The 26632-nt window shown below is 38.4% G+C and overlaps 2 protein-coding genes across 6 annotated transcripts in view; both read left to right on the top strand.

The window, feature by feature from the left end:
• LOC106085531 (serine/threonine-protein phosphatase 2B catalytic subunit 3) overlaps window positions 1-10011 on the top strand; it is a 107678-nt gene extending 97667 nt beyond the window's left edge. For all 5 annotated transcript variants that reach the window (XM_013249828.2, XM_013249827.2, XM_059366562.1 and 2 more), the window contains exon 3: window positions 7131-10011. The gene's annotated coding sequence lies outside the window, so the exon portion shown is untranslated. The remainder of the gene's footprint in view (window positions 1-7130) is intronic.
• A 7914-nt stretch (window positions 10012-17925) lies between these two features.
• LOC106085524 (nuclear envelope integral membrane protein) lies at window positions 17926-26632 on the top strand. Its single transcript, XM_013249814.2, has 4 exons — window positions 17926-18111; window positions 18170-18680; window positions 21093-21567; window positions 25981-26632. The coding sequence occupies exons 1-4, from the start codon at window positions 18018-18020 to the stop codon at window positions 26467-26469; spliced, it is 1569 nt and encodes a 522-aa protein (XP_013105268.2). The 5' UTR covers window positions 17926-18017; the 3' UTR covers window positions 26470-26632.

Below are 26632 nucleotides of genomic sequence, written 5' to 3'. Positions count from 1 at the left end.
CTTCAAGTCTAGATTGGTCCACATAAGTTTTGGAGTGTTTAAAACCTCCACTTTGTGACCATTTGTCATTCGCTGCCCCTCGGGCCTAATCCTAAAGACTAAGCTCTCATGTCACTAGAGGCTACCCACAAATTCCAGTTCCCCGAAAAAAAGTAAGGCAGTTCCTTGTCTCGCAAGCTTGTCTGCTCTACAATTCCCTGGGATATCTCTGGGCCACCGGAGACCACCGTAGCGCAGAGTTTATTACGTCCGCCTATGATGCTGAACGCCCGGGTTCGAATCCTGGCGAGACCATCAGAAAAAAATTTTGGCCATGGTTTTCCCCTCCTATTGCTGGCAATATTTTTGAGGTACTATGCCATGTAAAATCTTCCCTCCAAAGAGGTGTCGCACTGCGGCACGCCGTTCGAACTCGACTATAAAAAGGAGGCCCCTCATCATTGAGCTTAAACTTGAATCGGCCTATATTCATTAATATATGAGAAGTTTGCTCCTATTCCTTAGTGGAATGTTCATGGGCAAATTTGTTTGTTTGTATATCTGTGGCCCAGAACAGATGAATTTTGAACTACTCAGTCATCTCGTTGAGAGATATGCTACAGTCGAGGGCGGTTTTTGAATTCAGGAATATGTTTCTCAGAGATTTAATGGCTTACTGTCTGTTTGAGAAGATATTTGTGCCAATCGTCGTTATTGCATTACATCTTAGCCATTCCACCACTTCTTTAATTGCACTGATCACCACTTGATACACCCACAGTGGTCGGGTAACCTTCTCAATATGACCAGTCTTAGTTCTTTAGAGTACACCGCAAAACCCATCTGGTCGTCTAGTTTTGAACCATCCGTGATGAAGTCTAGTAACTTATATTACCAGTTATATTGTATTCCAATCACTTCTCTCAGGAATAGTGGTACAGTACTTTTGATCATGGTGTAATCTACACTGCCTGGAACATCGGACATTCCATTAAGCATAACAGCATAACAGTGTCCATAGCCGCCAAAGAGAAAGGTCCCCTAGCCTCATTGCAGTGTTCGCGGCAATTTTTTTAGCCACAATGTCCAGAAGCATTAAATTCAGTGCATCAGATGGTATCGTCCTCAGTGCGGCGTTGATGCCCAAACAAGCCATCCTTTGGATCCAGATAAGTGTTAAACAGAAGGTGGACTTTTGAAGCGCCGTCCACCAAACTACAACACCATATAGCATTATAGCGCATGATACACATGCGCTATCTATGCGTTCTCTTGTATAGGGCAAGAGTTGCCTTTCTCCCCCTTTCCAAAATGTTTGATTTGAAGTTCAATTTCCTGTACAGCAAATCACCCAGGCATTTTGCGATTTCAGCAAATGAAACATTCTCTTCTCCCATGGAGACTTGCACCCCCTGCTGACACCAGGTTCGAGTCTTAAGGACCAGGCCGAACTTAGTCTATCTTTGCCTGTAATTTGCTTAGAACATTCGCTTTCTCTAGAAAACCAATACGCTTTTTAAGAGCTTAGAACAATAATAGGCGCGTCGCTTTCAGGTTTATTGATCCTAAAACTCTCACCGATAAGCAGGCTACACGTCTAGGTTCGGAAACGGCACCGCATTCAGCCAAAAAGCTGCGGTCACCAAAAGAACTAAGGCGAACAGTACTAATATAGGTCCAAGGACCTTTGCTAACGTCGGTAAGGACAGCTTGTTGATGGTAGTATAAGGGCTGCATACCTAGGAACAATTGGAATGCAATAGTCAATGGACTGTCATCTGTATACTACGAAGTTCTTGCGGAATTGGCAGGGCTTCCTCCAGTTTGTTGGTGTTGCAGGTCGTTATGGGGATCGATTCAAACCAATTGGTCTGGGGGGATCAACGCTCGATTGAAATGTATCGTTGCAGCCTAAAAAAGATTGGCGAGATCAGGCCAAGCTTGGCATTGGATTTAGTCAAGAAGGAAGATATTCCTTCTCGACCAATGCCACACGCTTGGATACCTAGGATTCCCTCATATCCTGAATCCACACTTGGGAGACTAAAAGAATGTAATCCCAATCTTTCAACCACCGACTGGAAGATTGATAGATTGGTGAGGCTAATGGCGACTGGAGACATGCAGTATTCGTACTAAACTACGACTGTTCCGCAGACCTCAAAAGGTCTAAAGGAGTTGTATCCTACGGATTCAACACGTTTAAGCTGAAGGGTTGAGAAATCAGAAGACGACTCAGCAGTTGTTGCTGAACACTTGTCTGAGGAACAATCGACTACATATCCAATAAAGTCTGTCGGACTGCAGCCAACCGCGGTCGAAGTAAGAGAGGAAGACGTCGAAAAGAGACCCGACAAGCCTTGTGTGGGTGGGTCATCCTGTTGGGTGGAATTCAAAAGGTGCTTCGGAGTGGTCCCTCGGCTAAACAGAAGAAAGGCGGAGTGGGGTAAATTTCGGCACACATTCGGCACGGATATCCCTTTGAGACATGAAAAAGAAGTGGAAACTGGGGAGGACAGGGACATAATGGTCAGGCGAATCACACGAAAGAATGACTCGCTTGTGTCAGCAGCCAAACCAAGGGGCAAACAGCGACCGCTGCGGGGACCCCAGCACTGGTTGGTCTAAGGAACGGCTGCAGAAACCTCTTCAACAGAGCGAAAGCCACCGCGCGATTGGGACGTTTATAAGGCTAAGCTAAGAAAATACAAGAGCGAGCAGAGACCTCGAGACGTATTACGGTGGGTTATGTACAGAAATCCGAGGAAGTATGAACAATGTCTAGTGTGGCTTTTGCCGAAGCTGTGAGGACGTCGAAGATAAAGAGACTATAGAACATCTTCTGCGTGTGTGTCCCGTATTGCCACTAGGGACATACACCTAAGCCAGTAATCGGTTTGTTGTGCGCTCTAAAAACTAAAAAGTAAAAAAAAAAACTCGATCCGAATTGTGCCATCGTCAGAGAAGGCGGTAATCCAATTTTGACAGTGCAAGATTGTTTGTGATCTTACCGTCCTGGTTGTTATTGCTCTTATGGCCATATTATTGTCCGTAAAGATGTTCACACTCGAGCCCTCGTGTTAGCACCACACCACCACCGCCTGCAGGACCTTATTATGGACAGGCGGTCTTCAACAGATCTCAGTACCTGGGTTCTCAAGCTTTCTGTCCTCTAGCTTTGATCCATCCGTGTAACATGATCTTCCATATGGTAATACTAGGGTTCCGTCAGTCCAAGACTGTGCCGCTGGCAGCAGTGTCTCGCACTCGACCTCAAGTGTCTTCTCAGGTATCCGATCGGAAACCTCTTCCCTTCCTTCCAGGTTTCCTATTGTCGCCTCGATTATACCGCGATGGTATGAGCTCCCATCCTCAATCCATTCTCCCATCGCGTTAAGTCTCACAGCCGCATTGGCTGCCTCACACTTATTCTGCATGTTAATGGGTCGGATATAGAGAATAGTCTTCAGTGCCCTAGTGGGCGTGGTCCTCATTTCTCCGCCTATGCCAAGACAATATGTTATTTAAAACTGTTGTATGGTCCTTATGTTTCACTTTTCTCCATAGCAGTCCACCAAAATACTGAGGCGTAAGTAAGTATTGGTCTCACCACGCTTCTGTAGGGCCAGTTGACTATCCTCGGATTCAGGCCCATTTCATCTACATAGTGCCCAACATCTGTTAGCTTTCTCAGTACGCTTCAGAATGTGACACATCCATGTAAGTTTCCTATCCAAGATCACTCCTAAGTATTTCACGTTGTCTAATATCGAAATCGTTTTGTTGAGGAAACGTGCGTCAAATTGGCCCACCTTCGTCTTCCTCGTGAACAGGCATATTGCAGCCTTCTTTGAGTTAACATTGAGACCCCTGGGTCTAGCCCCGTCATATGCCATACGGAAGGACTTTTCTGCCCTTCTGTATAGCCTGTTCGGAACCATACCCCTAAGAAGTATTATCACATCGTCTGCGTAGCAAACAGGTTCAAATGCCTCCTCATTCAGCATCCGTAATAAGTTATTTAAGGTGGTCAACCAAAGTAGTGGTGATAAAATGCCCCCTGTAGCGTGCCCTGTGCCACTTTCTTCCATATATTTATGTTATGGGACCCGCAATTTATCCACCTGTTCCTTAACATATGGTTTATCCAGTCTCTAGGTCTTAGGATTGGATCAATTAAGGTGTCCCACTTTAGATACCCACTTCTTTGAGAGCTTGTCTGATTCAGCAGATGTTCGCTAGTTTTTGGTCTTTTTAAACCGATTTTGATGGTTCGACGGTTGGAACTAGAAGGCGTCTTCCGTCTCCTGTTCCTGTGGTATCACAATGAACGAAGTCGTCTGAGTCTGATGGCAGGCTGCCACTTAAACCTAACCTACGTTATTACTAAACTTTCTTACGGTAGTGTTGTTGCATAGAAACCCTCCTTCATGATTGATGTTGGTTTTACATCACAGATAGCACCCACAACATCGTCAAGAGATGCTACCTACAATTGTGTATTCCTTGGCAGCGAGAGAACCTTTTATGTAGCCGATTGTTGTGAAGGGCTGTTTCAGTGGACCTGCTCTTACTATGTGCATGCTGTTGTCGAAGGATCTTTGACTAAGATATGTTTCTATCACACTCTCTTGAATCTTCAGCATAAAGGATGGCTGACAAATAGGATGATAAGGATCTCCTGCTTTTGAAATGAAAATGATCTTTGTGTTCCACAGGTATATACGACTTGCTGATACAAGCATAGTATATCTCCCTATGCCAAAAGGGACAAAGCTTGTAAGTCAATCGGTGATACATCATCAGAGCCTGGCGATTTAAACCAGTCGTAACTTTCTATCACCCAAGGGATTTCAGACACAATTCCCCAACAACCTCCGACAAATGCATAGCAGTGACAACCTCTTCTGGCGCCACGTTGTCCGTTGGAGAGTTTCCTGGAAATGTGTGTCAACGAGTATTTCTACTGTTTCTTCTCCAGACATTGTCCATACCTTCTCTGACTTCTGAATGTATCCAACCATAATAGGTTTCGAGGATAGGATCTTCCTTAGCCTAGAGTCCTCAGATGTATCCTCCACAGAGCTGCAGAATTCCACACAGGAATTGTTCTGGGCCTCGCCCTTGAAGAGTTTTCTTCAACCCTTCCTCAGATCAAACAGTTCTGGGGTTCACAATGGCGGTCGCCGCTTGTCCCTTGGTATGGCACTAAGGCATGCTATCAGCGAGTCGTTTAGGGCCATGTCTATATCCTCCGCAGTTTTCACTTCGTTTTCAGCTCTGGAGAGGATGGTCGTGCAGAATTTGTTGCGAAATTTATCCCAATCGGGCTTTCTTCTGTTAAGCCCACAGACAATTTCCTTGCCCACCCTTTGACGGTTGTCAAAGGATGGGCGAGTTGGGTAAGGCTTAATTTCAAAATGTTTATTATTCAAATAATTTTTCTGTGTAGATGATTCTCCGTTAACGACCAAAAGATACTCCCTGATGCACTCATATTCATCGGATTTGACAGCTGTCCAGAGTTGCCGTCATGTATAATTCATAAGGGTAACCATCATCCAAAAAAACGGATGACAAGATGATCAGAAAAGCTGTGGTCATCCAACACTTTCCAGTCACATATCCTTTCGCTAATATTATCTGATACAAGGGTAACATCCAGTACATTTTTCAATCATAAGTTCCGTATACTTAAAAATGTACTAAGGTATTATATGATTGGACCTAAAGTTCTTAACAGGTTTCCTTAGGAGATACGTGGACGTCGAGTCAGCACAGGATATCATTATACAATCGTATTCTGTATTTTGCTTACTGAGCTAAAAAGGAAAAATTGGAGGGTATTTGGGACACTCTAACGTACATGTGTTTTTATTGCCGTCACATTCTAAATCAAGCTGGCGATGTACGTTAATTCTTCTGTCGAAGGCACCCTCATCTCTCCCGAACGAATGCACTTCAATTATTACAAATATACTTTTTTTTTGATATAACTCGTATAGTTGCTTCATATATAGCAGTATTCCGTGCCTTTGTGTGCACAATTTTCTAAGATTTGGCTGCACTTTCGCATGTTGAATTGTGTTTGTGTTTGAATTGTTTGACTTTCAACTAGAGGTGTGCGCGTGAAATTAGTTGTGTACTTGTAACTGGTTCATATTTATGGGCAACTGTAGAGCGCAATTCTTATCGCATTCATATGTTTAGAATTTTGCATATTATTTTCTGTTGTGTCTTGTATACCCATGCCAGGTATGGTCGAAATCGGTCCATAACCAAATATATCGGCTGTATAAAAACCGTTTTTATTTTCATTTAGCACAAATAAAGTGCAATAAGTACAGAATAGGATACATTCTATTTTTGTTCCCCCTACATACAACAAATGTTCAGAAAATTTGGATAACCATTTAATGAACCAAGATTTATCGAAAAAAAATGGAAACGATTAGCTGACTAATTCTATGCTGAAATTAAAAACTTACACCGGTATTCACCAAACTTAATGTAGATTGGAAATAGGTTTACTTGACAGTTTTCCTTCATGGAACTGTCAAATGAACCCACAGAAAAAAACCAAGCACGGCTTTGACAAAGTCACCACATTTGTTCATAAAAATGAATCAACATACAGATGTTATCAGATCGACCACAAATGTTCATAACCCAACAACAGTTTTTGTAAATGAAACGTCCACATCCGTTCACATTCTGACAACGTCTTGTGCACAGTTTTTTAAAGATTGCAAAAAGTTTTTGTGTGCTGCTGAGTATCGAACCTATGTTCCATCCATCCCATTGAATGTATACAAACGTCTTACCACAGTCAGCTGTGTACATGCAATGTTTTTTAAACTCATTTAAATTTAAGGTTGCTATACATACAGGTTTTTGTAGGGTTGATGTTCATAACGGTCGGTGCATGAAACAACAACGCGAGTTAACAAAATCATCCACACTTGTTCACAATATTTCCAATAACGTCTGTGTATGATAAATGATAATGACACGTTGGTACATGACTTTGCAACGTCTTTTTTTCTTTTAGTGTACTGCTGTTAAAATATTACGATTAATAAGATTACTATTACCTCGATGTTAATATCTGCCGTTTTTTTCTATTTGTTTCTCTTTCTCTTTATTTTTAGGAGTAAGTTATTCAAAACAAACAACACACACACTGTGTAATACAACATAAAGAAGAAGATATGGAGAAGAAGCAGAAGAAGAAGAAAAACAATTTAATTTAGCATATATCAAAAACAAATTAAGCAAACATTTAACTTAATTTCACATTTTTCGAAAGTTTTTAAAAAGAAAAAGTCATATTGAAGAAATAAACCACATTTATGAAGTTATAAACATGTTAAGAAAAAGTCAACTAATAAAACATAATTGAAAAGAGATATTTAACAAACAAACAAACAAAAAAAAAACAAATAAATGAAGCAACAACAAGAACACTAAATTAATTAGAAATAAAAGAGAAAACATATGTATTTCCAAATGTCTATCGCTCTCCCAATCTCCACTCTCTCTCTCTCTCTCTCTCTCTATCGCTCTATCTCAAACTCTAAAACTCTATCTGTCTAACTCTAAAAAAGAAGAAAAAAAAACTTTCCAAACATTTTAGATAGCTCTAACTAATCTTTAACCTAAACTGCAAAAATTATATAAATAAAAGATAAAAAACAATTTATAACCGCAACAACATAATTTTTATGATTTACACTTAAACAAAAGAAAATGGAAGTTTTTCTGGTTTTTTTTCGGTCTAAAAGCCTTAACAATGTTGCCAACGTGTTTATTTTAGAAGAACAGCTGTTATAAAACAGAGTGTAAAGCATACTGCGCTGAAGGCTTTTACTTATTCCATTCCGATTTTTTTTTTTTCAGAGAAAACTAAAACTAAAACTTACTTCCTTCGTACTTAATTCAATATTTTAACTACTCACTCCATCCATCCTTCCTGACATCCTGCTCACCATCATATTTAATTTGGTCTCATTCACCCCACATTTCTCCCTCTCACTATCTTACTCTTATACTACTACTAATGATCATAGTGTATGTGGTCTTATACGTGCCATCTTTTTTAAAAACTTTAAACAATTGTTAGTCATATATAAATATTTTTTTTTTTTTTTTTTAAATAAAGGAAAAAAAATCTAAAATTTGTTAAGGCTCGGAGAAGAATATGGAAAAAACACATAGAAGAACAACAACATCAATAATGCTATAATTAAGATAAGATTAAAAAACTATTCAAAACCAAATAACAGAAAAAGAAACATCCACACACATAGACAGTTATAATTGGTCTCTTTAAGAATCTCTGTTGATTTTGTTTCACTTAATTATTATTTATTATTTTTCTTCTTTTTAAATTATAAAACATATGATGGTTTATATAGGGTTTTTTTTTTAATGTTATAATACATTTTTTGATGTTATTGTTTAATTTATTTTGTTTTTGTTCTTAAATATTTTTTAATTTATTTTAAGAGTACATTTTTCCTAAATAAAAAAGTTGTTTTAAATTTAAATTAAAAATAAGTTGTCTTATTTTACACTGGCTGCACACTTTTATAACAAAGTGCTGCTAATCTTACGTGCTTACTTCACGAAGTGTGTGTTTCAACACGGAATGTGTTGTCACTCGTTTCGTACTGTTTCCACAAGTACCGCATTTTAAATATGTACAGTAAATTTGTTAGCAACTAGGGAGAAACTTTGAAACGAATGGTCGGAATTTTAAATTAGGATGAGTTTTTTAAGCTACAATGGAGCAAAATGCGCAGACTTTTTTTTTATAAATTAACCAACGCACACGAACGAGTTGCCGCAACGCTAAAAACCTTCCGAAAGTTCCCGAAATCGGTAAAATCGTAAAATCAAATGAACTTTTGTAAATGCTAAAGAATTCCAGGTGTTGACGAATCGACTAAGGTTTGCAACAAAAAAAAAATAATTCTATGGCAATTCTATATATATAGTACAATGGTATGTTTAGATGACAACGACAGAGGTTGGAATAACCTTTGAGAGGAAAATGGGAACTAACATCGCTATTTAAATCTCTGATATGTTTTTTTGATATCTCCCCAACATCATGTAACGTAGATTTGAGCTGTAGACAGTTTCTATAGTCTCAAAAGTTAAAAGTTGGGTCAACTGCATGCACCAGAGGCTTGTATTGCTTTGTTGCACAAATTAAGCAAGACAAATTTTGGGCAAGCGCGAATTGCGACAGTAGCCCTTGAGGCATGGTATATATATTTCCGCTTTAAAATATTTTGTTGGAAGAGGGAAAATGTCAAGCAAATGTTCTGTGGTAATATTTTTTACGAACAATTTAATCGAGAATACTTTTTATACCCACCCACAATAGGAAGCGTTCACACTAATCTTGTCAATCCATTTGTAAGACATCGAAATATGGATCTGCGACCAAAAAACCCTTATGAATAATTGAACGTCTTACTTTGCGTCTATCATAATCGAATAAATCTAACCTTTTGAAAATTTGCACAGATACTTCCTAGTGATGTGGTTGGTAGAAAGTTCTAACTTGCATGAGAAGGGTTGTAATTGAAAACCGACTATAGGTTAAAGAATTTTGTTAGCTTTTCCGTCAATGATGATATTGTCACTATCTAAACTGAAGAGTTATGTTGACCATGTCAACATTTTATACCGTCACTGACTACACTAACCTATTGAAATTGCCTACTCATTTCATAGTTGCAAAAATTGTTCCAAAAAACTCTTGATTACCAAGAAATAATAGAAACACTGGATTTAGGAGTAAGTCAAGTTTAGCATTGTCAATTTAAATGTCAATGGTGATGTTTATAAATTTATATTTTTTTTTACCTAATTCAAGTATTTCTTTACTTTTAAACCCAAGACCTTTTAACCAATTTAACAAGAAATCGAATAAACTATGTCTGGCCAATATGTTTCTAGTTGTAATTTAATATTCATTGGCAATCCAGCTGTAATATTTGATTTTTTGTTAAAAATAAATTCAATAACAACAACAACAGCAGCAAGAAAACAAAGAAACAAAAACATACAAAACATATATATATATATATATATATATATATATATATATATATATATATATATATATATATATATATATATATATATATATATATATATATATATATATATATATATATATATATATATATATATATATATATATATATATATATATATATATATATATATATATATATATATATATATATATATATAATAAACCAAAGTCATAAAGCATTCTCTTCTCTCTAGTTAAAAACAATCCAACAATTTTTAAATAAAAACAAAAGTACTTTTTTCTATAAACAAAGTAAAAACAAAATACACAACAAGAACAACAACAAGAAACAGAATAAAAATCAACAACAACAAAAAACAAAAAACAAAAATATTTAAAACTTAAATAAAAAAAATATTTTTAATCATAAGCAAAATACCTTTCAATGGTGTAAAACTTTAATGCAATCTTTTCTTAAATGCAAAACAAAAACCAAAACAAACAAACAAAGATTAAGTGAATATTTGCGTAAAAAAGATGATATAAACTTTTTATTATCTAATTAAGTCTCTATTTGCTAATTTATAAAAATAATAATAATAATAATAACAACAAATAATATTAATAAAGGAAAACCACAAAAACCACAACAAATCTTAAGCATATGATATTGAGAAAATGAAGACAAACAAAAATCCAAAACAAAAGAAGAATACAACCCAGAAAATGACAGACAAACTTGCAAAGAGAAAGAAGTATAAATGAAACAAATGACAAAAATTAATTAATTAATTAATTACAATTTAAGTTTAACATTATACAAGTACCTATCCTTAAATTAAACAAAACAAACAACAAAAATAAAATAAAAAATAATAATAAAACAATGCACGTTTATAATCTACGACAATTTTCTTCCCTAACCAACAATGTGTTTTATTTATTAAAGATCTCTAAGGGGCGTTTTTCGAAAAACCTACAGATTATTAGCAATAATTTGGTGATTTGCAGATATACATATAGCTATTAAAGGCCAGTCGATGTTACATTTTGCTTAAATCAAAAGCATTGCTACGATCGGTGTTGCCACTCGAGAGAATAATTTCCATCCAAAATTTAAGAACATCCTACCAAATCCAACCAAAACGTACCAAATGTTCTACATGCCAAAAATGCCATATATGTTTTTATACCAACCACCGAAGAGTTGGCCATTTTCTCATTCCATTTGTAATTCTTTAATTGTACATTTTCAACTCTAGAAAGTTTGCATACAAAATGCAAATTTTACCCATGAACATTCCACTAAGGAACAGGGGCTAACTTCTCACATATCAATGAGTGCCGTCCGATTCAAGTTTAAGCTCAATGATAAGGGGCCTCCTTTTTTGGCCGAGTCCGAACGGCGCGCCGCAGTACGACACCTCTTTGGAGAGAAGTTTTACATGGTATTGTATCTCACAAATGTTGCCAGCATTAGGAGAGGAAAACCACCGCTGAACATTTTTTTCTGATGGTCTCGCCAGGATTCGAACCCGGGCGTTCAGCGGTCGTTATATTCATAGACGATCTGAACATGTACGTACGTCTGTTTGTTGAAATCTCTCTACAACCATAAGTTCAAGGATGACCTATATCTTGATATAGCATCATTTATACCGATCTTCCAATAAGAAATCTTGAGTATTTTTGTCCTGATTTCAACGAGCAACTGTGCCTAGTTTGAATAAAGCGATTTAAGGGTTTGAGCCCAGAAATAAGCTTTTACTGCTCATTTTCACCGTGCCAGTGAGTTGCATGGAACCCTCAACGACTCAGTATGCACCAGATCTGACCATATTTGTATGCAGCTGTCATATAGCCCAGTTTTCCGATTGAAGGTACTGAACCCACAAAAGCCCCATTTGTTGCCCAAAATTTACGAAATTCGGAAGAGATACTTCAACGCTTGTACCAGTTACAGTCAATATCTGAGCTTACGCCCTTTTCCTCAAGTTTGAAGCAGTAACAGTATTTGGCTCCTCGACATCCATGGGTTTATTCTGCACTCTTAACGAATACACAGTAACGATGAATCCCATGGCAGCCGGTTGTGCGAACCGGATTGAACCGATGGAACCCTCATCGGCAAGGGCTGCCGCCTCAGTGTACAGGTTCGTATTTTTTCGTCATGGGAGAGGCAAATCCCCGAGTGCCTTTTCCGCACGTTTTTGGTCCGTGCCGGTATTGAAAAGAACCCCTGACTCTGGTTCTGTTCGGTTTGCCAGAACCGCCTCCATCGTCGGTCGGTGTCGGTTAGGTGTAACCGGTGCCTGCAGTGGGTACATTTCCGATCTTGCTCTGGCCTCACTTCACTACCGGAGTATAGTCATTCTGGATATGTCGCAAGGTGCTGTGCGAACATAGCCAACAGTGGGTCACAAGCTTCGTCGTCGTCTAATTCTGCGTCCTCTACGTCGGACTATGTGACCCCCCGATCAGTGCCGGGAAATGTGTCATTTTTGCTACTAATCTGCAACGGTCTCCGTGGCAAGATCGATGAGATTGTGCTACGTAAGGATCGCAAGGAATGGAGGTGGGGGATTGGCCTTCGTGATACACCATTCCGTGCAATATAGACCCATTTCGCCTGCGCCTGGCGCTACATGGAGTGCATGGGGATAGCAGTCAGGTCCGGTACTGCCGAGATAGAGCTATACAACGTGTACATACCGCCGGTTGGTAGCTGTGTCCCGATTAATGGCCAAGCTTACAACCCCGACATAAATGGGTTACTATCTGGCCATAATCGTCTGGTTCTAGGGGACTTTAATGCGCATCACCCTTCGTGGCATTCTCCCCTGACCCAGACCACCTCCCCATAATTCTCATCATCGACCGACCACCCGACTTCATAACCTGTGAGCGCCGGACGTTTATCAATCAGAAGAAGGCCGATTGAGCTGGCTTCAGGGAGAAGACCAATCGCCGCTTCAGTGGCCGAGAGGTAATTCCGAGACATCATTAACGCAGAAGCCGCTCGCTTTATACCAGCCGGTCGAATACCCCAAGTGCGGCCTAATTTCCCGGCGCAGATAATGGTACTCGCAGACGAGCGTGATGGGATTCGTTGTATGGACCTAACTAAATCTCCCCACATGTCACAGCAATTTGCGACAGAGTCAAAAGTAGAAACAAGGTCCTTAAGTCACAGCACTTGGGGTGCAAACAAAGAAACCTTGTTGACTACGTACAAAACAATTGGCCGGTCTGTGGTAAGTTATGCAGCTCCAGTATGTATTTCCCGATTGTAACCAGGGACCGCACGATACACGTCACCTGTTTAACTGCCCGCCAGACCCACTCGATTCAGACTCAGGTCCCTGTGGACTCACCCTATCTTAGTCGCAGAGTCCCTTGATCAGAATCAAGCAGACGAAAGATAGAACACAACAAACAGCTAAAACAACAACAACAAGTGAAATAATTTTGAGTTATCCCCGCAGATTTTTTCAGTAAATAAATTGGTATTTATATGTTGGCAAAATCTACCAAAAATTGAGGTCAGCCTACCGAGAGAATAAAAACGTACTATTGGGTTGCCCAAAAAGTAATTGCGGATTTTTTAAAAGAAAGTAAATGCATTTTTAATAAAACTTAGAATGAACTTTAATCAAATATACTTTTTTACAATTTTCTTCTAAAGCAAGCTAAAAGTAACAGCTGATATTTGACAGAAGAAAGAATGCAATTACAGAGTCACAAGCTGTGAAAAAATTTGTCAACGCCGACTATATGAAAAATCCGCAATTACTTTTTGGGCAACCCAATAATTTTGGTAGAACCTACCGAAAACGGCAACACTGGCTACGATATGCCGAGACAACTGAACAAAATGGACTGTCAAAGACTGCAAAGCCGAGACAATCACCATGCCATAAAGTGATATCGCAGCAACAATGCATCTGACAACAGTGTTAATTTGAAAATTTTTGAGAAAAGAAAATCGTACCAAAAAAGTGTGCTTATCGCCATACCAATATCTTTGAAAAAGTAAGCATCATGTGCTTCTTGATACTGAAAGGCATTCCAGCCACTAAGAAAAATGTTCAGAAGCATTTTTGTCTGGTTTATCAATTATGTAAAACTACTGATTTTTGACAAGCCGTTTTTTTCCAAATCGTGAAATTTGTTGGTTGCCCTTTTTGATTGAAAAAAAAACATTATATATTTTTTCCACCATTTATTTAGTTTTGGGAATACAGTCTTACCTCTGGAAATCGAAAAAATACAAAAATATCATTCTTTTCTTTCTTGCTTCGATTATCGATGTTTACCTCCACTATACGGGATATATTTTAATAAGTTTTTATTTAAGATTAGTTAAAATCTTACATTTAAGGTAATTTGATAAAAAAAAAACCTCACACATAAAATGATGTTAAAATTCCTATTTCGGCGTTTTGGGCAATTTTTGAAGTCATTATATAACTGCTTAATATAAGTGAATACAAGCTTTAGAGCCACATACATATGTGTTATATCAACAAAGACCCAAAGAAGTTTAATATCCACGTTATCATTGGAGAGGAAGAATCTTAGTGGAAGGCTGTCCGTGTTACGGCAGGAGTTATATAAGTCTTGCATAACTTTGATCGCACGTTCATAGTACCGTTTTTCCAGTGCATTCAAGCATTTTTGGGTAGTCATTCAGAGCTACAGATAGTTCTTCAAAATGTTCAGCGCAAAACAATTTAATACTGAACCAATGACCAGTCCAAAAAATGTATGAACAGATTTTACGCAACCTGTTCCGGGTTTCAGCCATCAGAATAAAAGCAAGAAGAGCTAGAATGGCACGAAAGCTTCAGCGTGCAATGCAGATGTTTGTGATCTGATTAAACTTTACAAAAGGGGATTCACTCTGCTCAGTGAATTGACGGAAGACACGAGTGAGGTGGAAGAGAAACTTCATATCGTCTCTCTAGCCGCCTGTTTCCATAATCTGAGTTTTATCATTTCTGAATGCTGCTTTCAATTCAGGTTTGGTTATCTGACTAGATAACCATAGAGCTCATCGTCCATGACAACGCGAAGAACTTGATCCAGCACATGGTGCCGATAACTAATGAACTTGGTATTCATGCTTGTGGTATCGGCCAGGATTCACTAATCCTGGGTATCGGCAACAATCATCACAATTAATCCCCACAGGTTGAACTCATCTGACACATTCTGGAGGCCTGAAGAAGAATCTGCACCCTCTTTTCAAACTAACCTATAGCCATGTTAACCGGAAAGCTTGGGAATAATGAAATAACGTCAAATGATACTAGAACCTCGTCGTCTGTCATTAATAATGTTTTTAAATTCAATAGCATTTTTCACAGTATACTGCGATTCTGTTGTCAATTTCTCTTTGGCCATCCTGGTGCACTTGGTGCCAATGTCGTCCTACTCGTCAAGTTAAGCAATTAAGACCTTGTTTGAAAATTTTCTTATCTATCAATACCATATTTTATCGGTCAAATATAGGTCTATATTTTTTTCTGTGTACTCAAATCATGGTCCTTTAAACGTTTGGGGGGTCGTCAGCATAGGGGAGATACGTTTTCAATCTTCTTCGTTTTTTCATAGTATTTTTTTCCGGGCCCATCACTACCCGACGCCCAATACATCTTTTTATCTTTCTAAAGATGAACTCGTGGCACATTTTAGCTCACTACCTTTAAGGCCAAAACATAATGAGTACGTTGACCTTTGGTTTTGAGCGTCGCGTTACACACGCGTTGCCACACCTGAAAAACTAAAATTGCTTTACTTTGGCGAGTTGCCTTTTTAACTCGACGCTCCTCAACGCGCTCATTCTGTTTAGGCCTTTAAGGCCGGTAATATATTCGATTTTCGCGTTGAAACTCCATATAAAAAAAATAAACGGAAAAAATTGCCGAAATGTGTTCGTTTCGTCATAATTTGTTTTTTCATCTAGGGAAAATTTACATTTCGGGACGCCCATTGAAAGCACAACCACAATCGCTGTGCAACAAGTCATTTTCTTACGCAAAATAAACGCGATCGCCAAACTTCTAATTCTAACTGGTTGTTTGTTAGTATTAGTGATGTTGCTATAGTTCCGGCCTATAGTTACGATCAGAAGTTTGGCGATCGCGTTTATTTAACGTAAGAAAACGATTTGTTGCGCAGCAACTGCGGTTGTGCTCTTTTTGGGCTTCGTAAAATGTATATATTCCCTAGAGAGCGAAACGAACACTTGTCATCAATATTTTCTTTTTTTGATGTTTCACCACGAAAACCGAATATGGTATCGATTCAGCTTTTCGAGCAAAATACTGTCAAAATCCATACAAAAAACGTCGGCGAAACGCTGGCTTAAAATAGGTACTGACTTAAATAGGATAGTACTCTGTCTATTTTAAGGAAAATGGCAAAAAACTATTATAGTGGCAACACTTGAAACTATAGCCCGTATCATTTTTGTCTATTTTATTGGTTTCAATGTGTCGTTTTTCATTATTAATTTTGAGAAAAAATATATAAAATAGAGAAAACAATAAGTGCAGATAAAGAAACATGCTTTGGTATGGAAACAAAAACATTTGATTGCTGTCAAATTCGCTCTCGAAACAATCAAAAATTTCAGCGGCTATTCTGTAAGCAGAATAGAATACCAACCCTTAAGCAACGAAACAGTGCTATTAAGATGAAACTACAACTTTAAAACACATTTGAAGAAGATAAATTGTAAAACAACGTTTATTTCTAAAACCACTTTGACATTTGCATTTACGGCATTTGCAAATCAAGGTATTTTCGTTGGACGTAAATTGTTGTTGTTGTGCTAATGATACTATCTCCTAATAGTATCATGGCGTAGTGTTATCATGAAAAATAAGAGTGAAAGAGCTATCTTTACTAACAAATATTATTTATTTAAAAGAAAATGAACGAAAATACAAAGCGAAGCGACGAAAATTCCTTTTTTTTATCATTATGGCCCAAGTTGAAAAAACGTTTCGTCCACGTTTTCAATGAATGCCAAATTTCTACTCAATAAAGATCTTAGTACCACAAATGAAATTGTTTCACAAACTTTTTTTCATTATTTTTTTTTATATGGAATTTCACTGTGAAAACTAAAATAAATACCCACCTTTTAACGTATATTAAAGGTAACTATCTAGTTTCGTGCCCACTTCGAGAAGAAGGAAGACCAAAATAAGCCAGGATTTTGCCAAGTAAAACCACTCAAAACCGTTGCTTGGTTTCCAACATCCCCAAGTCACCCATGTCGCAGATATTTTGCTAAAAAAAACTTAGTAATGTTTTCGCATTTTCTTCGTCACCATTATTTTGATAATATGTTTTAACAGTTATTCACAGAATTGACATCTTAATACCGTCAAACTGGCCGGCTATCTTCAGCTGTTCGCCAGATATATTCATTTACAGGTGATGCCAGTTGCCCAACAAAAAGATATTGAGTGCACTATCTGTCAAAATCAGTGATTAGTGCAACTCTGATTTTGTGTATGTTACAAGTTCACGCCATTTTCCGTTGTTTGTGTGTATTATATTGTAGTTCTTAAGTAAAATAAACACACGCCACCAAAACTCGATGACAGACAATGCACTTCGGAAGAAAAAATTGTACTCAGCTGTTTACGGTACACTACCTGGTAATTATGTCGTGGCTGTTCGCATGAGACCACCTTTAATAATCCACCTTGGAACCAGCCGTAAAATAAAATATCGTTCTTTTTAAAAATGTCGAATTGACAAAGAGCGATTGCCGACGACGCTCTTTATGTAGCCATTATTGGCGGACGTCAGGCACAAATAACCGGTACAAAAACAATCGTTGGTTTGATAGCACTATGACAGCCGGCGTTTATTTTTAGTGTTTCATTTTTGTAAACAAATTTACAATCAGAAATTTTTTACTTTCTTTTTGTCCTACACATACTTAAATGTTGTCTTCTTAAAAATGAATTTATATTGCTTTCTGACTTTTGCATTGCTGCTTACGCATAGCAAGTCCGCCGATATTGTTAAACCGGCGCCCATAGACAGCACGAAAGGTAAGATCCAATTGAAAGGATAAACATGTGCTTAATTTTCTTCCTATTATTTCTTTAGTTAACTATCTTGAGGCGGGCGAAACATTCAGCTATGTGCCAATTAGTAAACGGCGGGGTTTCTTTGAGAGAGAACTGCGAACTTATTGCTATAAGGGTGAGGACAAAACTTTGGGACGTCTTTTCGAGACGGTAGAATTGATTCTGGAGATTGAGGGCGATGATTATACTCAATATGACGGGGCCACACCAGAGGATGTGCAGCAGCACTACGACGATCATCGTTCGCTGTTCAGTTTTAATTTGTTTAGTCAAAAGCGTAGCCGTTTGACTTTGTCTCCCTTTGCTTCCAACTGCCTGGGCGTAGAGACCATCGAACCATACCGTATACGTTTGCATAGAATACGTGTGGACTTTTGGCGTGTGATACAATTATTAATTGCCCTCATTGCATTTCAATATGCCGGAGGATTGTCCAATAATTCATTATTCTATTACATCACTGGCGTGACGTTGGGTATATGCTCATCATTCATGCTCCTGATATGGTTATCGAGCAAATTGGTTCCAAGGTAAGTGTGACTGAAATTGATGTTTTGAATTTAACAATTTTATATGAAGCTTTCGATCTTTTAAAAAAGAAAGAAAATGTCGGCTTTCTCGCCGCTAATGTAGATTAGGTTAGTTTTTAGTGACAGTCTGCATCAGAATTACAGAAATTACAAAATTTCCGATTAGTCATAAAAAGGTAGTCCCTTATGAATGAGCTAAGACTTTAATTATTATCACCTGTTCCTTAATGGAATGTTCATGTGAAAATATACTATACTTTTGGATTCTTTCTAACATTTTCTCTTTGGACTTTTTCAAGGATTGTAGACACATCTCTCTATGTTTGATAATGTTTGTTTGTTGTTGTTGTTGTTGTTGAAGCCACATATCTATATGTGGAGGTGGCGATCGTCGTTTAGCTCTTATAGGTGAGCAAGCTCCAGTTCAAAGGACCGATCGCCGCGGGAACATAGTGGTCATTCGTTATTTAAAGGCGCCAATAACTCGCCTTATCTTATCGAGAATCATAGGCACTCAGTATTTATGAAAGAGTCGGTGCCACCCGGCCTCTCACTGACTCTCCGCTTGATACCGCTGATTGCCAACTACTGCAATTGCAGCTACTCTGTATTACGCAACCTGTGGACGCACCCGGTAGCTCACAGCTAAGCTTCTCGTGAGAACAATGAACACCACACAGATCGGAGCTCAAAGGTCCAGCCTGTGTGGTGCTCATAGTTGTCCCGCGCTTGTGATTAAAAAAACTTTAATTTTATTTTTATTTATTTTCATTTAATTATCAACACTTTGTAATTATGTAAAAAAGTTGTTTCAAAACTTCATAGCAAAGACAAAATCATTATTTTAGTTCCAAATTTTACAAAAAGTACTAATAAAATCAAGAGTCTCCAAGACTTTAAAACAATGTAAAAAGATCATATTCACAATTTTCTAACGAGTGTCAATCTAGCAAAAGAGGAGACCACTGGAAATCATTGCGTTGGTCATCTTGTAGTCGCGGACAATCAGCGGTATCGAGCGGAGAGTCTCAGTGAGAGACCGGGCGGCACCGGCTCTTGCACAAATACTATATGCCTATGATGCTCGATATGACAAGGCGGGTTATTGGCGCCTTTAAATAACCAATGGCCAACCTGTTCCTGCTGCGATTGGTCCTTTGGACCGTAACGAGCTTGCTCACCTACAGGAGCTTGACGAGGATCGCAACCTCCACATGAAAATGTGGCTACAACAACAACAGCAACCTGTGGACGCGTCCGGTTGCTCGCAGCTAAGCTTATCGTGACAGCGATAAACACCACACAGATCTGACCTCAAATTTCCAGCCTTTGTGGTTCTCACAGCTATACCGTGCCGGGAAAGAGCTTGCTTACCTTTAAGAGTTTGACGAGGATCGCCTCCTTTACATGCAAATGTGGCTACAACAACAATTATCAATTTTCGCCGTTACAGTGAGTAGCATGGTCCCCTCATCATCTGAGTATGGACCAGATGCAGCTGTCACATAACCTTGTTTTCTCATTGAAGGCGTTGAACGCACAAAAACCTAATTTCTTTCCCAAAATTTATGAAATTTGGAAGAAATCCCTCAACACTCATACCAGTTACAGTCAATATCAGAACTTGGGCTTTTTTCCTTTAAATTTGAAGCAGTGACATCCCTTGTAACATCCTTTGACCCCTCGATATCCATGGTTTTACTCTGGAAAAATTTGGGTTATCCCCGCCCGATTTTTTCGGTAATCAACTTGATATTTATATCTTATCCCTAGTAAAAAAAGTGGATGTGGTCAGCTTCAATTATGTCTGGCATCAGATATAATTCGATCCCAAAAATGGTTTTATTTAATTGGATCTAATTGTATCAAATTCTATTGGGTGCAATCTGATACAATTGAATCTCGAATTGGTCCGAGATATGAATTGATTCAATTATTCATAGTAATATCTAATTGGATCTTAAAATAAAAAACAAAAGGTTTTGCCCGAGTAGAAAAATGTTGATATGATCGGATCCATATATATCTGGAATTAGATAAAGATACCAAAAACGGCAACATGCTTTTTTATATGAACTCAGTGTTCGATTAAGACGATTGAACACATATACTTTGATTGACTCTATAGATCAAGAAGAGATATCAATTACTATAGTGGTTACATAAGATAGCAAACCTTGATACATGTCATCATGTTTGGTGTGCGTGCTAAAAGACTTGTTCAAGCTTCTCATTCCCGTTTTTATTCGAATCGTGAAAAAACAATAAGAAAAAGATAAAAAAAAAATATTTAAGGTATAAACGAGATGACAACCTTTGTATATATATTAAATACGTAGCTCTTGTGCAATTTTATTGATTTTATATTCATAGCCAATATCACTAATATATTTCGTTTCTCTTATCTTACAGAAAAACTATGATGTATGGTGTCTTAATTGGTGGCTGGACCATTGGTTTATATGTCATTCAGATGTTATGGGAAAATCTACAAGTCATCATCGTCACATATCGTACCTATGTTTTCTGGTATATTTTAGTTACCGGTATTGTGTCTTTCTTTTTCTGCTATCGCTGGGGTCCGCCAACCAATAAACGTTCGAAAAATATTGTCAAATGGTTGCTACAACTGATGTCTTTGGTTCTCATCTACTTATCGAGCCATTATGAGGAGGCAACCGCTGCTTTTATTATAATAGCCATAATAATTCATTACTTCCCTCGTTCGTTGTGGTATAAAGGTCGTGCATTTTGGTTGCGCAAATTTCCACCCAAACGTCGTTTACTTACTAGTGAAGAATACTATGAACAAGGAGTACGAGAGACAACCAAAAGTTTGGAAGAATTACGAAAATTTGCCAGTAGTCCGGAATGTCGCCATTGGAGGGTGAGTTTTATGGCATTTGTTCAGTGTACTGTGCACATACTACTTAATCTTCATTCTTGTGCACTAGCCTAAGATTAAGATTTATTTGCTTTTTTTAAGATTTTTCAAGATAGCTTTCTTAAATGAGTTTGCGTTGACAATGGCTTGAATAGATGAGGGCAGAGGATTCCATAAAGGGATTGAGTTTGTAAAATATTGCCATTTTGATACCAGTAGGCGATATCGAGGCATCAACACTAACATCCGGCGGGTTGTTCGCCCAAATTGCAGCTATTAGTTCATATATTCGAGACACTTTTTATGGATGATATTATGCAAAAGTAACCGATATTTTCTTTTAAAAAATCGAGCAATTTCATATTGCATATGCTTTCCTCATAGGAGGCCACCGTAGCGCAGAGGTTTGCATGTCCGGCTATGACGCTGAACGTCTGGGTTCGAATCCTGGCGAGACCAGCGGAAAACATGTTCAGCGGTAGTTTTCCCCTTCTAATGCTGGCAACATTTGATGTCACACTAAGAGGTGTCGCACTGCGGCACGCCGTTCGGACTCGTCCAAAAAAAACCTCCACTTTGTGACCATCTGTCATTCGCTGCCCCTCGGGCTTAATCCGTAAGACTAAGCTCACATGTCGCTAGAGGCTATCCACAAATTCCAGTTCCCCGGATAAAAGTAAGGTAGTTCCTTGCCTCGCAAGCTCGTCTGCTCTACAATTCCCTGGGATATCTCTATGGCCACCGGAGACCATCGTAGCGCAGAGGTTAGCATGTCCGCCTATGATGCTGAACACACGGGTTCGAATCCTGGCGAGACCATCAGAAAAAATTTTCGGCGATGGTTTTCCCCTCCTATTGCTGGCAATATTTGTGAGGTTATACGCCATGTAAATTCTTCTCTCCAAAGAGGTGTCGCACTGTGGCACGCCGTTCAGACTCGACTATAAAAAGGAGGCCCCTTATCATTGAGCTTAAACTTGAATCGGACTGCACTCATTGATATGAGAGAAGTTTTCCCCTGTTCCTTAGAGGAATGTGTTCATGGGCAAAATTTTCAAGTTTTTCCTCATAAGGCGAACAGCTATCGTATCGATTTAGAACAGTGATGGGCACTCTAATGCAGTTGGAATAATAAATTGGGTTTGTATGAGGGGCAGTAAATTCCGACCATTAACCTAGTGTAAAATAACAACAATGCGTAGAACGAACACAGGCACACGAGTTGTTTATACTGACCCAAGCCCGTGTTACTGTCCGTGTACGTTTGTTTGTTTTTCCTATGCTCGCGAGCATTAATATTTATGTGCGGTATGTGCCAGCTATTGCTGGCAATATTTGTGAGGTTATACGCCATGTAAATTCTTCTCTCCAAAGAGGTGTCGCACTGTGGCACGCCGTTCAGACTCGACTATAAAAAGGAGGCCCCTTATCATTGAGCTTAAACTTGAATCGGACTGCACTCATTGATATGAGAGAAGTTTTCCCCTGTTCCTTAGAGGAATGTGTTCATGGGCAAAATTTTCAAGTTTTTCCTCATAAGGCGAACAGCTATCGTATCGATTTAGAACAGTGATGGGCACTCTAATGCAGTTGGAATAATAAATTGGGTTTGTATGAGGGGCAGTAAATTCCGACCATTAACCTAGTGTAAAATAACAACAATGCGTAGAACGAACACAGGCACACGAGTTGTTTATACTGACCCAAGCCCGTGTTACTGTCCGTGTACGTTTGTTTGTTTTTCCTATGCTCGCGAGCATTAATATTTATGTGCGGTTGTGTGTTGTTGCCCAACTACGATTTAGAGCATGAACATAACTTACAATGGCATTGTGAGCTCTCTCCAGTCGCCTTGGTCTCCTAGAGTCACATTTACTAAACAGTTGACTTCCATAGAAGATCAGAGGCCTTAAATACGTTTTAGCCAAAATAAGGCGTAAACCATAGATGGTCAAAAACACACAACCGCACATAAAATCGAATTGAAACACACGGATAGTGTAAGCAGCTCGTGTGCCTTCGTTTGGTCGATGCATTGTTATTTTACATAGCATTGTTGTTATTTTGAACTTGAACACAATTTATTATTTTTAACTGTGTTAGTGTGCCCATCACTAGCTGTGTTTTATTTTAGTACTTATAGTGAAATTTGTGTGAAAGTGACATCTTCTATCCAATAAAACGAAGTTCGGGATAAATTGAGCCATACTTATAATCCAGCTGTTTGAAATCAATAAATGCTCTATTGAGAATTGTTTTTAGACAGCTGTTTGTGGCTTTGTGACTATTACAAGAACTCAGATTAAAGCCGGCAAACTCATGCAAAGTTTGCAAAATAAAAATAATAACAAGTGTTAGTTCAGTCGGGCGAAACTTATATACCCTCCTCCATGGATCGCATTTGTTAAGTTCTTTGACCGGTATCTCTTTAGAGGCAAACAAAAAGGATAATAGATAAGAATCGCTATTGGAACTATATCAGGTTATGGACCGATATTGGCATACTTGGTTTGGATGTTGGAGGCCATAGTAGAAATCATTGTGGATAAGAATTGCGCCCTATAGAGACTCAAGAAATAAAATTCAGCGACTGGTTTATATGGGAGATATATCAGGTTATGGACCGATTCAGGCCAAAAATATGCAATGTCTAATGTAGGTTTACGTGTCGGGTTCGCTCCAGGATCATTCCTGAACAAGGACTACACCACCTCCGCAAATCTTTGGCAACAACAGTAAAATGTTGGTTTTGCAGGGAATCGGCAAACGAACTGGACAAAATAACAAATTGAACGAACTATTTAATTGAGCTTTTATTTAAATAAATCTCATTGCCAGGTATTTCCTTCAGTTGGTCAATGTACTGAAAGAAAATAAATTATGGCTATACGAACACTATAAACATTTGGGTCATTTTTGCAGGTCGCCACACTTGTAACCTACGAGAAACTCTAAAAAGTTATGCAAACAAACCATGAATCTAAAACATACAAAAAAACACTCACCCTGGATACTTTTTTCCGTTTTATTTTTCTAGTACTAAAATAAAGCACAGCAACTGACGTAAACGATTGTGCTTGATACAGTGTCCTTAGCATACCAAATATTTTTCCAGTAGTCGCAATTATGTGATCAGCCCATGTAAGTGATTATTGAAAACTATTTCCAGTTTTTTAGCTTTGTTAACAAACTGGATGTGCTGATCACCGATTAATATTCGTTCATCAGTAACTATATTCGATTTGTGAGGGTTTATGTGAAGACAATTGATACGGGCCCAGTTAGAAATAATGTCCAAATCTTCATTTACTTTGAAGTATACTTGAATTTAGGAAAACTCAGTTGGAGCTGGACATCATCAGCATACATGCGGGCTGGAGGGTTATTTATATACATCGAGGTACACCGTTATTCAATTGCATATATTTTGAAATTAGATCTTTAATTATAACTGCCTGAGTCCACGGGCAGAGGTAGTTTTTAACTAACTGTCAGGAGAAGCATTGCTGCGAGCTACCGGGTGCGTTCACAGGTTGCGGATAGTGGAATGCTCCATAAGGCGTAGCTGCAACGGCAGTCGCGAACAATCAACGGTATCGAGCGGAGAGTCTCATTGGGACGCCGGAACGAGTCTGCTCTCCTACAGGAGCTTGACGAGGATCGCCACTCCACATAAAAATGTAGCTACAGCAACAACAATATGGTTAGCACAGTCAAAAGCTTTAGAGTGTTCCAACGATACTAGACATGTTAACTGTCCATCGTCAATATCTAACTTGATATCTTCGGTATCTTTTTGGCCTGAAACCAGATTGTTTCCTAGATAAGAGACTATACTCGTTTAGATATGTGCTAACTTATCTTTTCAGACCTTTGAGAAGAAAGGCAGAATTGAAATAAGGCGATAGTCATTTCATTTTTTGATTTGGCACTCGTATGTTTCCACGTGGTCGGATATTTGCCAATTGTTAAAATGGTGTTGAGGAAATATGTTATATACGGTAATGTGGATGTTATGAATTTTGGGTGTAGGTGTAGATTGGGTATAGATTCCAATTATCAGGTATTTGTTCTTCAAGTCTGTTAATACAAACGCGTCGCTTCCTGTCACAAAAGCATTGCAACTAAACTCTCATCCATTAATGTGAATATGAACCCTTGGTATGAAAGCTACAAAACATTTTGTACGAATCCGCATCCAAACACGTGTCGGATTTCATTTCAGCTTCATTGTTTTTTTGTAGCTACAGATTACGGATGTTAGGAAAGCAAACATCGATCTTGGCACATAAAGTCGATAAAGGGGTCTCATTATTGAAATGTTGATCGGCTCTACGCCACACATTATTTCAGAATCGATAGTTCATAACCCTTTTAACAATTTGGTGTCAATTGTTCCCTTTTTTCTAATTTCAGCTTATGAGCAAACTACGAGACCCAATGCGCTTTGCAGCCTTCGTTGAGGGTGCTTCACACTTGCGTGATGAGGAAATACTTCACTATGAATCATCCAGAAATGGCGATGATGATTCCGATTCAGATATTAGTCTCAATGATAGTGAAGCTGAGGAAAATATCCAATACCATTATGACAAAAGTCAGCGATCTCAAATGCGTCGTCAAACCCGCGATGATATAAGTGAAGATGAAGATTTAAATGATGGCTACGAAGGTAGAGGTGTTGGCGATAGTATTTACAGAAGTGGCGTGTCTTTAATGAGTAATGATAAATCGCGGTATAATTATAGCCGAACCTCAACAAACTCACCACCAAAACAAAGACTAAGAAATTTAACTCCAACGACCACCAACTACCGTTCTTCCAGCTACTCAAGTGTTACACGTTCAGCTACCAGAAGAGCATCTGCGCGTCGGGACGTTGATGGAGAATACAGTGATGAGTGACTCTAATTTATTGATATAAGTACGTATGTAATAAATGTCCATGTGTTTGCTTACGCTACAGCTCAAACGTAAACAGTCAATGTGTACAAAATGGAGAACCTGACTTTTATTTTCGTTGTTAAAAATTCCCTATTATACTTTATGTTTTTATTGAAATGCTTAA

This window comes from Stomoxys calcitrans, chromosome 4 (assembly GCF_963082655.1).
Source record: "Stomoxys calcitrans chromosome 4, idStoCalc2.1, whole genome shotgun sequence".
In the NCBI taxonomy this organism is placed as follows: Eukaryota; Metazoa; Arthropoda; class Insecta; order Diptera; family Muscidae; genus Stomoxys; species Stomoxys calcitrans.
This window is presented reverse-complemented; position numbering and strand designations above follow the sequence as displayed.